Raw genomic sequence first — 13,666 nt, 5'->3', positions numbered from 1 at the left:
CTAGCCAGTAGTTCACCTGTTTGTGTCCACTCATTCAATTTTGTGCTATTTTATTGGATTACATTATACATTCTACCTGGTCTCATGCTGTTTTAGTCATATAATACATTGACTATATTGAATTTGGACTTTTATCCACGTTGTGTGATCAGGCTGTTTACACTGTGTGTACAAAACATTAAGAACACCTTCCTAATATTGAGTTGCAGCCCCTTTTGCCCTCAGAACAGCCTCAATTCGTTGTGGCATGGACTCTACAAGGTGTCAAAAGCGTTCCACAGGGATGTTGTCTTCAATTCTTTCCACAGTTGTGTCACGTTGGCTGGATGTCCATTGGGTGGTGGACCATTCTAGATACACATGGGAAATTGTTTAGCATGAAAAACCTAGCAGCGTTGCAGTTCTTGACACACTCGAACCGGTGCGCCTGGTACCAACTACCATACTCTGTTCAAAGGCACTTAAATCTTTTGTCTTGCCCATTCACCCTCTGAATGGCTTAAAAATCCTTCTTTAACCTGTCTCCTCCCCTTCATCTATTCGGATTGAAATGGATTTAACAGGTGACATCAATAAGGGATTATAGCTTTCACCTGTTCAGTCTATGTCATGTAAAGAGCCTGTGTTCCTAATGTTTTGTACACTCAGTGTACATAATGCAATGTACTGTATATCTCCTGACCTCATAAAGGCCCTTTGGCTTCCATTTTTTTTAATGCATTTAAATATTATATAATTGTTCCAGAGTTTCACCTGTTTTGTCTGTCTTTCCACCTGCAGGTGCCCAACACTTGGATGTGATGGATCTGGACACGTGACCGGGAATTATGCTTCACACAGAAGGTAGTCTAGACTGGATGACACGAATGACTGAATTGATTAATAGAAATGTGTTTGAATCTTGTTGTTTATTTTTATGAATTTATTCATCTTTGACTTTTGGTAAACTGTTGTATATCCAAGAAGATACGATTCTGACGACACCTGACTGATTCTTGAAAACTGATTTTGTTGTTTAGAATGTTGTTTTCAATGACATGCTTTGTGAGAATCACTGATGGAAGAGTTTGCTTGATTTTAGCCCTAAATTAGTGTTCATTATTGTTAAACCGTATCGTCTCTAAACATTTGTAGTTTGTCAGGATGTCCACGTGCCAGAAAGGGAGGCTTGAGGCTTACACCAAACAAAGATGAAAAAGACGACCAAGAAATGAAGTAAGAGATTATTCTTATGATTGTTGTTTTTCATTTTTTTACTGGCATGACTACATCATTGCTGTCTCAATGAATGAAAATACTTGTATCCGGTTGTTAAGAGGTCATTATACCAGAAAAATGAAAATGAAATTGTTTTTCTGCCCATCATTAGTAGATCATATTTCAAAGATTAACAACATGTGTATGTATAATACATGTTTCAAACACTGTAATATTTTTGAGTTGTCTTAATAGAATATCTGGCTTATCACTCTCTTGTGAGTGTTTTCCTTATCATCGTGTATTGTTTATTACAGGTCCCCCATACTACTGTATGGGTACAAAGCGTTGATTCACTGATGTAAAGCTGAATTATTCTAGATGCAGTTGTCTCTGGAAAAACTGATATTGGTCTTAAATAAAAAATGTAATTGATTGCTGCTGCTTAAATCCAAAGTCCGATGTATGAGACCTTGTTTACTTCTACATCTGGACAGACACAGATTTCCCAATCTTTTTAATTACTAATGCAGGGCCAAGAGTTTAGGAATTAGACTGGAATAAATCGCATACACATTAAGAGAGGGCGGGGGAGCGACAGGTAGCCTAGCGGTAAGAACATTGGACCAATAACCGAAAGGTTGCTAGTTCGAATCTACCCACATGTAGTGCATCTGTAATGTTACTAGATGATTGTAAATTGTAGGCCATATGGCATGCTTCTATTGTCCTGGTGCCTTACATCTGTGGTGTGTGGATGGATGGAAGTAATGGGGTTGTTTTGTCCCATAAGTGCTAGCCGTACTCTGAACAACGAAGTGCAACAACAAGCTTCGTTACAGTAGTACTCTGTTTGTACGCTAGCTATGTGTTCCATTTGTACCATCTCAGCCTGCCTTTCACCTTTACCAATAAGGGAAGAGTTCAGCAACCCTCAAAATTACATTCTTTCACATGACGGGATACATGACAATTATGTGTAATTCATGTCACTCCATTACTGACCTGTAGAAAACAGAGCAGGAAAAATGTAATTACCCTTATAACTCTTAATAATATTCAACAAGACTTGTGCTTATGTTTTTCGATTACAAACACAAATAACCTACCTAGTACTGTATATGTAGGCTATATCAATCTGTATGTGTTTATTATTCCAACGTTTTTGTGGATTAGCAACTTGGCTGATACGATTATTTGAGCCTGTTGTCAGTTTCGATGACTACATTTTTAATCAGCATTTGACTGGATTAATCAACGTAATGGTTTGACAACTCTTCCGGTCTAGTTAGTGAGGGATATTTATGAACTGTGCAAATGATTTGTTTGAGTATGTATGTATGTATTATGTGTGGTTTAACAGGTTAAGTAAAGTCGTCGCAACTCAGTTGACAGCATTTTGATCTACTTACACTTCCATTGTACCTAAACTGTACACAGCGATAGATTTACATATCTCAGATCATACTGTATTTACTACATCTGTCATATCAAATGGCCTGAACTGCCAAACTATTTTGAGGGAAAAACAGCTTACTGGTGACAATAATCTTTCTCCTCTGCCTCATCGGAATGAGAATAGACGTCTCTCACAGCGGCACTCTGTACATTGTCAACAGTCTGTGTGACAACATGAATCTCTCCACTAGCAGTATTAGGGGAGGACATCAGATAGTAACAGACTCCTGGGTGTATTCTGAACGTTGTAGATATATAATTAATAGACCTGACACAGTTGCATATTCTATTTTACAGATAATCTTATCTGTTCTATGCGATGCATTTCTAGCTGAATGTTTTGTAACGTAAAATCCTCCTGAACAGACCCCTTGTTTGTCTCCCTACTAGGTGTCCAGTGATAGGTTGTGATGGGCAGGGCCACACATCAGGGAAGTACACATCTCACCGCAGTGCAGGGAGCTGCCCCCTCACTGCTAAGAGGCAGAACGAGTCATCCATCAATGGCCTCCCCTTCCCCTGGAATAAGGCCTGCAAACAGGAACTGCCCCACTGTCCCTTGCCCGGCTGCAATGGCCTTGGACACGCCAATAACGTGTTTGTCACCCATAGAAGGTGAGGTTGCATTGCGTCAATTTTGTCCCGTACGATTCCAGTGAAATGTTTATAATTTCTATTGATACTACTATCCTTGACCACTGACCCGTAATTAAAGGCGCACTCCTTGAACAACTAAATAGCTTTGAGATTGACATTTGTGAGTTGGTAATATTTTTGTAATTTGAATTTGATTTCTAAATAGTTTGTCTGGATGCCCACTTAATGCTCAAAGTATCAAGAAGAAGATGTCAGGAGAGGAGATGGTGACTATTAAACTGAAAGCCAGCAGTGGTAAGTCTTGGTGGTGTACTGTACATACAGTATATGCTTTGGCAGGATAATATATTTTATGGAAATGTTCATCTTAGTACCACCAAAGTATGTGTAGACCCCCTCCTAGTTGATTCACTGAAGCACAGTAGCAGGTTTAGTTTGAACTTCATAAGAGTATTCTCCATTTTCAAACAGGAGTCGACAACGACGATGACATGCAACACTTGGATCATGAAATCAAGGAACTGAATGAATCCAACCTGAAAATAGAAGCTGACATGATGCAACTGCAGACCCAGGTAAATATCCACATCTGTGATGATATGATGGTTTTCAAAGGACTCAGGCCTAATTCAGTTTGACAAGTTTTCCTCTTTCCTGAAAGCAGATTTCGTCAATGGAATGTAACCTGAAGACAATTGAGGAGGAGAACAAGATGATTGAACAGCACAACGACAGCCTTCTGAAGGAGTTAGCTCGCCTCAGCCAGGCTCTCATCAACAGTCTCACAGACATCCAACTGCCTCAAATGGTACAGTAGGCCTCATCCGAACCTCCCCACTTGCATTTTTTAACCATATTTCTATCTATAGTGCAGCATTTTCCAAACTCTGTCCTTGGGAGGGGTGCACGTTTTGGTTTTTGCCCGAACACTACACAGTTTTGAATTAGCTGTGTAATGCTAGACAAAAACCCAAAACGTGCACCCCTTGGGGTCCAGAAGACCGAGTTTGGTAAACCCTGCTATAGTGATATTAAATTCCTATTCTCACTATATGCTTCAGTTTGTGAACTAATATTAGAACATGTTTGTGTTCCAGGGGCCCATAAGTGAGCATAATTTCGAAGCCTATGTGAACACATTAACAGATATGTACAACAACTCGGAGCACGACTACTCTCCCGAGTGTAAGGCTCTCTTGGATAATATCAAACAGGCTATAAAGGGAATCCACGTTTAAGCTGTCAAGCCACCAAGAGGAGGTATCTTTGAGTTGGGATAATGGTATTGGATGACTGTGTTTTTCCTGGAGAGTGCAGTGCTGGCTTAGTTGCATGTATAAGACAAAGCTTTGGGAAATGTGTCAACATTTCACAGTTGAATACATTGCACTGAGACAATTACCAGCTGAAAATAATTTTTCATGTTTTTTAACGCTTCTGTATTCACTTGACATGTTACTTCTGGTGAGATTTCTACCCCCCATGCACTTAATTATTTTGTATGGTTTGCTTGATTTAAATCTGTATTTGTTATTTTTTGTCATTGTTATGTTATTGCTATTTATCATCTTTATTCATCAATGTATTTATTTAAACATTTTTTAAATTGTATTTCTATGATTGTAAAATGCTAAATATTTGAAATCCTTTGACTAATTGTATATTACATTGATGCACATTCCAGTTTTAATCATAGCTCTCTTTTGCCGTCTAGTGGTGGTTTATTTATATGTCAGATCAGATTCTAATAAAACAATTTGGATCTCCCATGAAGGTAGAGAACTCTACTAGAATAATCCAGAATCAAATTTTGTTTTAATTGTTGCTTTCGATTTCTATTTAATATTCAACCCTGAATGTATGGTAAGACAAAATGAAGACTCAAAAATGCAATGCTACTGTACTGTACACTCATAATTGAACAATATGTTAAAAAGTTGACTGCAATTGGGGAGTTGCGTTTGGCTCTTAGCAAAATGCAACATTGTTTTATTTCATTCAATTAACTGAATGTCAAATTCAACTTTGAGTGTGTTGCTAGAATAGAGCAACTGACAGCACTAAGACAATTGATAAATCCACTTTGACAAGATATTGTCTTTCTTTTTCTTAAATTATATAGATATTAAACTGCCTTCTGTGCACACACTGTGTGTGCATATATGTGCCTACATGTAAATGAATACATAAAATATACAGTTTTCTGTTTTGTGGTAGGACAGTATTATGTGGATGGTGTGTAATTTATTATACAGTACACTTATTTTCAAAGGAGAAAATGTTCTTAATGACTGTTTATATGCCATTTCAAATATTTAAGCATCGTCTCAGTAGCTGTAATCTCAAAGTCAGGTCTTGAAGTATCACAGGTTAAGAAGTGTTAGTGCTTTTTAAAACTTTTTACTTATTTTCAGCATGGAAAAAAATGGCGAGGAAGGTATTAGAAGAAATGAACCACCACCATACAAACATTTACTCTGAGTTCAACTATTATGACACCTTTTAAAATGTATGCTCATTATTACTTAATGATGGTCGGTGGCATTTCGGTTTCAGTAGTCACACCAATTTCAAAATATCCCCCAAAAGGCACTTGGTGGCGTAAATATCACTGCCGGTTCTTTAGGGCCAGCATGTATTTTCAACCTGTCAATCATTTTGTAAACTGTCAATAATTTAGATTTTCAGTTCATCACTATTACCTGAAGCAAAAAGGGACAAACAAACAATGATATTGCTAGTTCTTAACTGTTTGTTTTCAATTGTTATGTTTTATTTATTCTTAAATTGAGTTGTGAATCAGTTGCACTTTCACTTTTTTTCTGTTGTATTTCAGTTGAGTTCTATTGCCCTGGGGTTCCAGAGAAAGATGACGCTTTCTTTGTTTGTGAGCATTGCTCTTGATGTCACAGTACAATGTTATTATTTTGAAGTTTGCATGGGTTGATAGTCCTATCAAGTTACAATAAATTGAGTTTGACTAGGCCTACTACACATGTCCTGAGGAAGAATTCGAAGAAGTGCATATCTGCAAAACATAGCCAAATTAAGGACACTTGTTGAGAAAAATACTTTCTTTTATTCAAATAGTCAACACATTGTAAAGAATTGTAATCTTGAAAAATGTAATCATTTAACATTTTGTTTAACTTAATAATTGTGTTAATTTATTTATAATTCGTAATATTTAATTCATATACCACACATTGTTTGCTCAGGAAGTTTTGTGAAGAATATTTATTTTCCCTGTTAGTATTTGATGTTTTGTCATGTGAACTGGATTTTTGTGGAATTATATTAGTATGATGAAACTGTAATGTATTTTCTTTCCTTTTTCATTCAAATGTTATGCTTTTTCAGTTCAAGTAGTTTGTAAATCGAAAGTATTACTTTTGCTATTTCATAAGCAGATATGCGCTGTGTTGTACAGTTTGTGTATGGTAGAAATAAAACTTTTTAAATGGTTGTGTGTGATTCTCAGATGTAATGTAGTACAGTATGTTGATGTTGCCATATTGGTGCATTGGATCACTTTCCTCCCCATACTGTCACTGTAGCTTCATGAAGTCAATACCTGAGGATGACAAGTCTGTGCCACCTGGTGGTGAGTAGAAATAAGACAAGACATCTCAGATGAGAAAGTAGGCAAATACAGGTATATAGGCCTATTCTTTGTTCATTGCTGACAATTTGGTTGCTGATATGTATATTAATTGAACCCCATTCAATCAATTCACAATCCTCATAGAATTGTACAAGTGTATCAGTATGTTCATTCAGAATGAAGCCAGAGATTAAATAAAGTGAGTGAGCAGGCCTTGCCAAGCAGCTGGGGGACTACAACAGTGATAGCTTTCAAAGAGACAGTACAAGAGCAGACAGCACTACAAATCAACCCATCTGAACTTGTCACCTCATGATGAGGTTGCTTACTAGCTAAAACTACATGACATCCAGATACAGTTAGCAGATAAGCAGTTTTCATCATCTCTATACTCCAGAATTTTGATTGATTTGAGATTTAAAAAATCATATTAGGCAACAGTACATAATGTCAGCTTTTATTTCAGGGTATTTTCAAACATATCTGTTTTACCGTTTGGAAATGAAAGCACTTTACAGTGCCTTTGGAAAGTATTCAGACCCCTTCACTTTTTAAAATGTTTGTTACATTAGAGCCTTATTCTAAAATGTATTAAATTTAAAAAAAATCCTCATCAATCTACACACAATAACCCATAATGCCAAAGTGAAAACAGGTTTTTAGAAATGTTTGCAAATGTATTAAAAATAAAAAACAGAAATACCTTATTTACATAAGTATTCAGACCTTTTGCTTTGAGACTCGAAATTGAGCTCAGGTGCATCAGGTTTCCAAGGATCATCCATGAGATTAACATTATTATCATATCAGTATTATTATGTTATGCCAACCATATCAGTAATTGTGTTTATATCCACAACTCAGAATATTAGTTATTATGACAATTGTTTTGCTGCTATTAAACTAAAATATAGAGTTCTAGTTCTAGTTCAAACTGCCTCAACTGTGTCATAATTTTATGTTTAAGACATTGCACTTAATATTTTCTTTACACTTATTACATTACATTTAAGTCATTTAGCAGACGCTCTTATCCAGAGCGACTTACAAATTGGTGCATTCACCTTATGATATCCAGTGGAACAACCACTTTACAATAGTGCATCTAACTCTTTTAAGGGGGGGAGGGTTAGAAGGATTACTTTATCCTATCCTAGGTATTCCTTAAAGAGGTGGGGTTTCAGGTGTCTCCGGAAGGTGGTGATTGACTCCGCTGACCTGGCGTCGTGAGGGAGTTTGTTCCACCATTGGGGTGCCAGAGCAGCGAACAGTTTTGACTGGGCTGAGCGGGAACTGTACTTCCTCAGAGGTAGGGAGGCGAGCAGGCCAGAGGTGGATGAACGCAGTGCCTTTGTTTGGGTGTAGGGCCTGATCAGAGCCTGAAGGTACGGAGGTGCCGTTCCCCTCACAGCTCCGTAGGCAAGCACCATGGTCTTGTAGCGGATGCGAGCTTCAACTGGAAGCCAGTGGAGAGAGCGGAGGAGCGGGGTGACGTGAGAGAACTTGGGAAAGTTGAACACCAGACGGGCTGCGGCGTTCTGGATGAGTTGTAGGGGTTTAATGGCACAGGCAGGGAGCCCAGCCAACAGCGAGTTGCAGTAATCCAGACGGGAGATGACAAGTGCCTGGATTAGGACCTGCGCCGCTTCCTGCGTGAGGCAGGGTCGTACTCTGCGAATGTTGTAGAGCATGAACCTACAGGAACGGGTCACCGCCTTGATGTTAGTTGAGAACGACAGGGTGTTGTCCAGGATCACGCCAAGGTTCTTAGCACTCTGGGAGGAGGACACAATGGAGTTGTCAACCGTGATGGCGAGATCATGGAACGGGCAGTCCTTCCCCGGGAGGAAGAGCAGCTCCGTCTTGCCGAGGTTCAGCTTGAGGTGGTGATCCGTCATCCACACTGATATGTCTGCCAGACATGCAGAGATGCGATTCACCACCTGGTTATCAGAGGGGGGAAAGGAGAAGATTAATTGTGTGTCGTCTGCATAGCAATGATAGGAGAGACCATGTGAGGATATGACAGAGCCAAGTGACTTGGTGTATAGCGAGAATAGGAGAGGGCCTAGAACAGAGTTCTAGACTTATCACTGGCTTTACACATATCCTTTAGATGTTGAGATAGATGTAAGTTTATCCCTGGATAACATCAGCCCCCAGCTACACCTAATTTCAGCTGACGTGCGATTTCCAGCTCAACCACTTTAGTATGAAAGAAGCCTGAGTTTTGGTGTTTCCCCAGTTTTGTTTTGCTCCATATTCTTTTTGCTTCTCTATCATAAGTTGGTGTGGGTTTTTCTTTTAGTTTGTCTTTTTGGAGGCAAACCTAGTGGGAAATGTTCCCTCTAATTTATTTTGGCACTGGGAGAATTTCAGGTCTGTTGAGCGAAAACTTGAAAATTGTGAATGTTCTGTGCAACTTCCAGCGCTTGTCTACTGTTTACACTGAGGCTGTACCAGCTTTAAGTTATAGTTTTACCAGTGGCCAAGTAGGTTACTGTGGCTATTTGATCCTAATGTACAGTGCATTCTGAAATTATTCAGACACCTTGACTTTTTCCACATTTTCTACACACAATGCCCCATAATGACAAATCAACAACAGGTTTTTAGAAATGTCTGCTAATTTATAACAAAATAAATCCCGGAAATATTACATTTACATAAGTATTCATGGCGGAGGCTCAATCAAGGCTCAATCAAGCTAGCCGGCTTGACTACTTTCTTATGTCATTTTTGTTGGCACCAAAAGTTAGAGGAGTGTTGATAGGGGACAGGATGTGGTCGGACCATCAAATAATTGGTATACACATTACTCTTACAGAATTTCCGTGAGGGCGAGGATATTGAAAATGTAATCAAAGCGTACTGGATGACAACTTGTTTTTAACCAAGAATTTATAACTGATCTTTTCCTACATAACATAGGTACAGCAGATCCTCTACTTGTATGGGACACTTTTAAATGCGCCTTTAGAGGCCATGCAATTCAATACTCAACTTTAAAACAAAAACAATTTAGGTCAATAGAGTTCATTTTAACAAAGGAAATAGAGTAACTAACAGTACAGATAGATATCAATACAAACTGTAACATAGAGGCACAGAATACGTTAGAGGAAAAACAAAAGGAAGAGGAATTTATTATAAAAGTGTAATAAATTATAAAAATAAAGCGAACTGGAAGGAGTATGGGGCAAAATGCACTACATTATTTTTTAATCTTCAACATAGAAATGCTACCAATTTCTTTTACAGAAACTTGTTACAAATAACAGTAATCCAAAACAATATTTTGAAAGAGGAAACAAAATACCTTAAGCACATTTTTTTAAATTTCAGTCTCATCCATCCCCACTAACAAGTGAATTGTAAGGATTTTTCTGTTAATGGTGTAAAATGAACAGCTGTACAGAAATACTAATGGGAAGGCCTAATTACAGAGGAGGAACTTCTAGATGCAATTAAGGCCTTCAAGTCCAGGAAAACTCCAGGGCTGTATGGCATACCAGTTGAGGTATATCAAATATTTTCGATGTACTCAAAGGTCCTCAAACCTCTCACTTTCGGTTATTAACATATTTTAACATCTCCTATAAATATGGTAGACTATCAGATACTCAGCAAGAATATCTGATTTCACTATTACTGAAACAGGACCCAGGTGGTAAATATAAAGTTCCAGTCCACCTGAAAAACTGGATACCCCTTACACTTCAGTGTTATGAGCCATTATTCTAGCAAAATACATAGCGTATAGAATTTAAAAAAGGTATTGTCGGATATTTTTCATCCTAATCAGACAGTTTTTTTTTTAATGAACAATACATTGGAGATAATATAAGACATGTACTGGAAGCAATAGAACACTATGAAAAATATGGGAAACCAGGCCTGGTATTCATGGCTGACTTTGAAAAGGCCTTTGATAAAGTACAACTGGAATTTATACATAAATGCATGGACTATTTTAATTTAGGAGAATGGGTTAAAGTTATGTACAGTAACCCCAGGTGTAAAATAGTAAATAATGGCTACTTCTCAGAAAGTATTAAATTGTCAAGAGGAGTAAAACAAGGTTGTCCGCTATCGGCATATCTATTTATTATGACCATTGAAATGTTAGCTATTACAATTAGATCCAACAATAATATCAAGGGGCTAGAAATCCAGGACAAAGGTGTCATTGTACGCTGATGTTTTCTTTTAAATCTGCAATTTGGATCCCTGCACAGCCTCATAGATTATCTAGATAATGTATCTAACCTCTCTGGATTACAACCAAATGATGATAAGTGCAGTATATTACGTATTGGATAGCTAAAAAATTCAACTTTTACATTACCGTGTAGTTTACCAATAAAATGGTCTGACGGTGAAGTGGACATACGCTGTACATACTCTCACTACAATACATTTTAATAGAAAGTCAGCCAAATTAGATAAGATCTTGCTACCATGGAAAGGACAACACCTGTCTATTTGTGGAATAATCCCCCTGATTCAGTATTTAGTCATATCCCAGTTTACCTATTTACTTATGGCCCTTGCTATACTTAACAACTTGTTTTTTTAATTTTATGAGCAACAAATATTCCACTTCATTTGGAACAGCAAGCTAGACAAAATTAAACTAAACACACCTATTTATATAATAAATATGAATTTGAAGGGCAGAAATGATTAAATATGAAAGCATTGGACCTCTCACCTAAGGCTTCAATCATACAAAAACTATACTTAAATCCGAACTGGTTCTCTAGCACATTAGGAAGGATGTCTCACCCCGTGTTCAAGAATGTCTTTTTTCCCTTCATTCAGATTACAACCTCTCACTTTCGGTTATTTGAAAATGAAATAATCTCCAAAATATTGCTTTTTAAAACAAGCCATAGACAGCTGTTTGCAATTTCACATTAATCCAGCAGAAAAGCCAGAACAAATATTACAACAAATATTATGGTTAAACTCAAATATAGTAATTGATTTTTTTTAAATCATTATTTTTGGAAAAAATATTTTATAAATTGTATAACCGTTGAAAATTATATCATAAATTGGACTGGTGGAGTTATGTCACAAATGCAGTTAACAAAAATATATGGAAATGTGTGCTCCCTATCCAAAATTACAACAAACTGACTGCAGCATTACCGCAAAAATAGAGGAGGCAACGTGGAAGGGGGAGAAGGTAAGGAACGTCTGTCGGCCTTGCATTAAAACCAAAATTGTCTAAAGAAAATTGTGATAAATAAAAAAGTATACCAGTTTCATTTAAGGCCCAAAAAATGGACAATGCCACCATACAGGTTGCAAAATAGTTGGGAGGAGATTTTCGATATACTGATTCCATGGCACATGGTTTATGAACTGATACACAAAATGACACCCAGATTCAAAAACGTTTCAATTTAAATGATTATACAATTCGTGCAACCAATAGGATGTTGTATATATAGAGTTGAAGTCGGAAGTTTACATACACTTAGGTTGGAGTCATTAAAACTCGTTTTTCAACCACTCCACAAATTTCTTGTTGACAAACTATAGTTTTGGCAAGTTGGTTAGGACATCTACTTTGTGCATGACACAAGTAATTTTTCCAACAATTGTTTACAGACAGATTATTTCACTTATAATTCACTGTATCACAATTCCAGTGGGTCAGAAGTTTACATACACTAAGTTGACTGTGCCTTTAAACAGCTTGGAAAATTCCAGAAAATTATGTCATGGCTTCAGAAGCTTCTGATAGGCTAATTGACATAATTTGAGTCAATTGGAGGTGTACCTCTGGATGTATTGGAAGGCCTACCTTCAAACTCAGTGCTTCTTTGCTTGACATCATGGGAAAATAAATAAAGATCAGCCAAGACTTCAGACAAAAAATTGTAGACCTCCACAAGTCTGGTTCATCTTTGGGAGCAATTTTCAAAACGCCTGAAGGTACTACGTTCATCTGTACAAACAATAGTACGCAAGTATAAACACCATGGAAGCACGCAGCCGTCATACCACTCCTAGAGATGAATGTACTTTGGTGTGAAAATTGCAAATCAATCCCAGAACAACAGCAAGGACCTTGTGAAGATGCTGGAGAAAACAGGTACAAAAGTATCTATATCCACAGTAAAACCAGTCCTATATCGACATAACCTGAAAGGCCGCTCAGCAAGGAAGAAGCCACTGCTCCAAAACCACCATAAAAAAGAAAGACTACGGTTTGCAACTGCATATGGGGACAAAGATCGTACTTTTTTGGAGAAATGTCCTCTGGTCTGATGAAACACAAATAGAGCTGTTTGGCCATAATGACCATCGTTATGTTTGGAGGAAAAAGGGGGATGCTTGCAAGCCGAAGAACACTATCCCAACCGTGAATCACAGGGGTGGCAGTATCATGTTGTGGGGGTGCTTTGCTGCAGGAGGGACTGGTGCACTTCACAAAATAGATGGCATCATGAGGCAGGAAAAATTATGTGGATATATTGAAGCAACATCTCAAGAGATCAGTCAGGAAGTTAAAGCTTGGTCGTAAATGGGTCTTCCAAATGGACAATGACCCCAAGCATACTTCCAAAGTTGTGGCAAAATGGCTTAAGGACAACAAAGTCAAGGTATTGGAGTGGCCATCACAAAGCCCTGACCTCAATCCTATGGAAAATATGTGGGCAGAACTGAAAAAGTGTGTGCGAGCAAGGAGGCCTACAACCCTGACTCAGTAACACCAGCTCTGTCAGGAGGAATGGGCCAAAATTCACCCAACTTATTGTGGGAAGCTTGTGGAAGGCTACCCGAAACATTTGA

General features: G+C 37.8%; 1 protein-coding gene across 8 annotated transcripts in view; it reads left to right on the top strand.

Annotated features, from left to right (window-relative positions):
* The window catches only part of LOC139559601 (suppression of tumorigenicity 18 protein-like), a 52,757-nt gene extending 46,040 nt beyond the window's left edge, over window positions 1–6,717 (top strand). For all 8 annotated transcript variants that reach the window (XM_071375735.1, XM_071375738.1, XM_071375734.1 and 5 more), the window contains 7 exons: window positions 781–843; window positions 1,135–1,215; window positions 3,046–3,270; window positions 3,458–3,546; window positions 3,724–3,827; window positions 3,914–4,060; window positions 4,350–6,717. In XM_071375735.1, the coding sequence (XP_071231836.1) occupies window positions 781–843; window positions 1,135–1,215; window positions 3,046–3,270; window positions 3,458–3,546; window positions 3,724–3,827; window positions 3,914–4,060; window positions 4,350–4,490 (850 nt within the window). In that variant the 3' untranslated portion in view covers window positions 4,491–6,717. The remainder of the gene's footprint in view (window positions 1–780; window positions 844–1,134; window positions 1,216–3,045; window positions 3,271–3,457; window positions 3,547–3,723; window positions 3,828–3,913; window positions 4,061–4,349) is intronic.
* The last annotated feature ends 6,949 nt before the right edge of the window (window positions 6,718–13,666 follow it).

The sequence above is a fragment of the Salvelinus alpinus genome, chromosome 30 (assembly GCF_045679555.1).
Source record: "Salvelinus alpinus chromosome 30, SLU_Salpinus.1, whole genome shotgun sequence".
In the NCBI taxonomy this organism is placed as follows: Eukaryota; Metazoa; Chordata; class Actinopteri; order Salmoniformes; family Salmonidae; genus Salvelinus; species Salvelinus alpinus.
The sequence above is the reverse complement of the archived record's forward strand: the minus strand, read 5'-3'. Positions and strand labels throughout refer to the sequence as shown.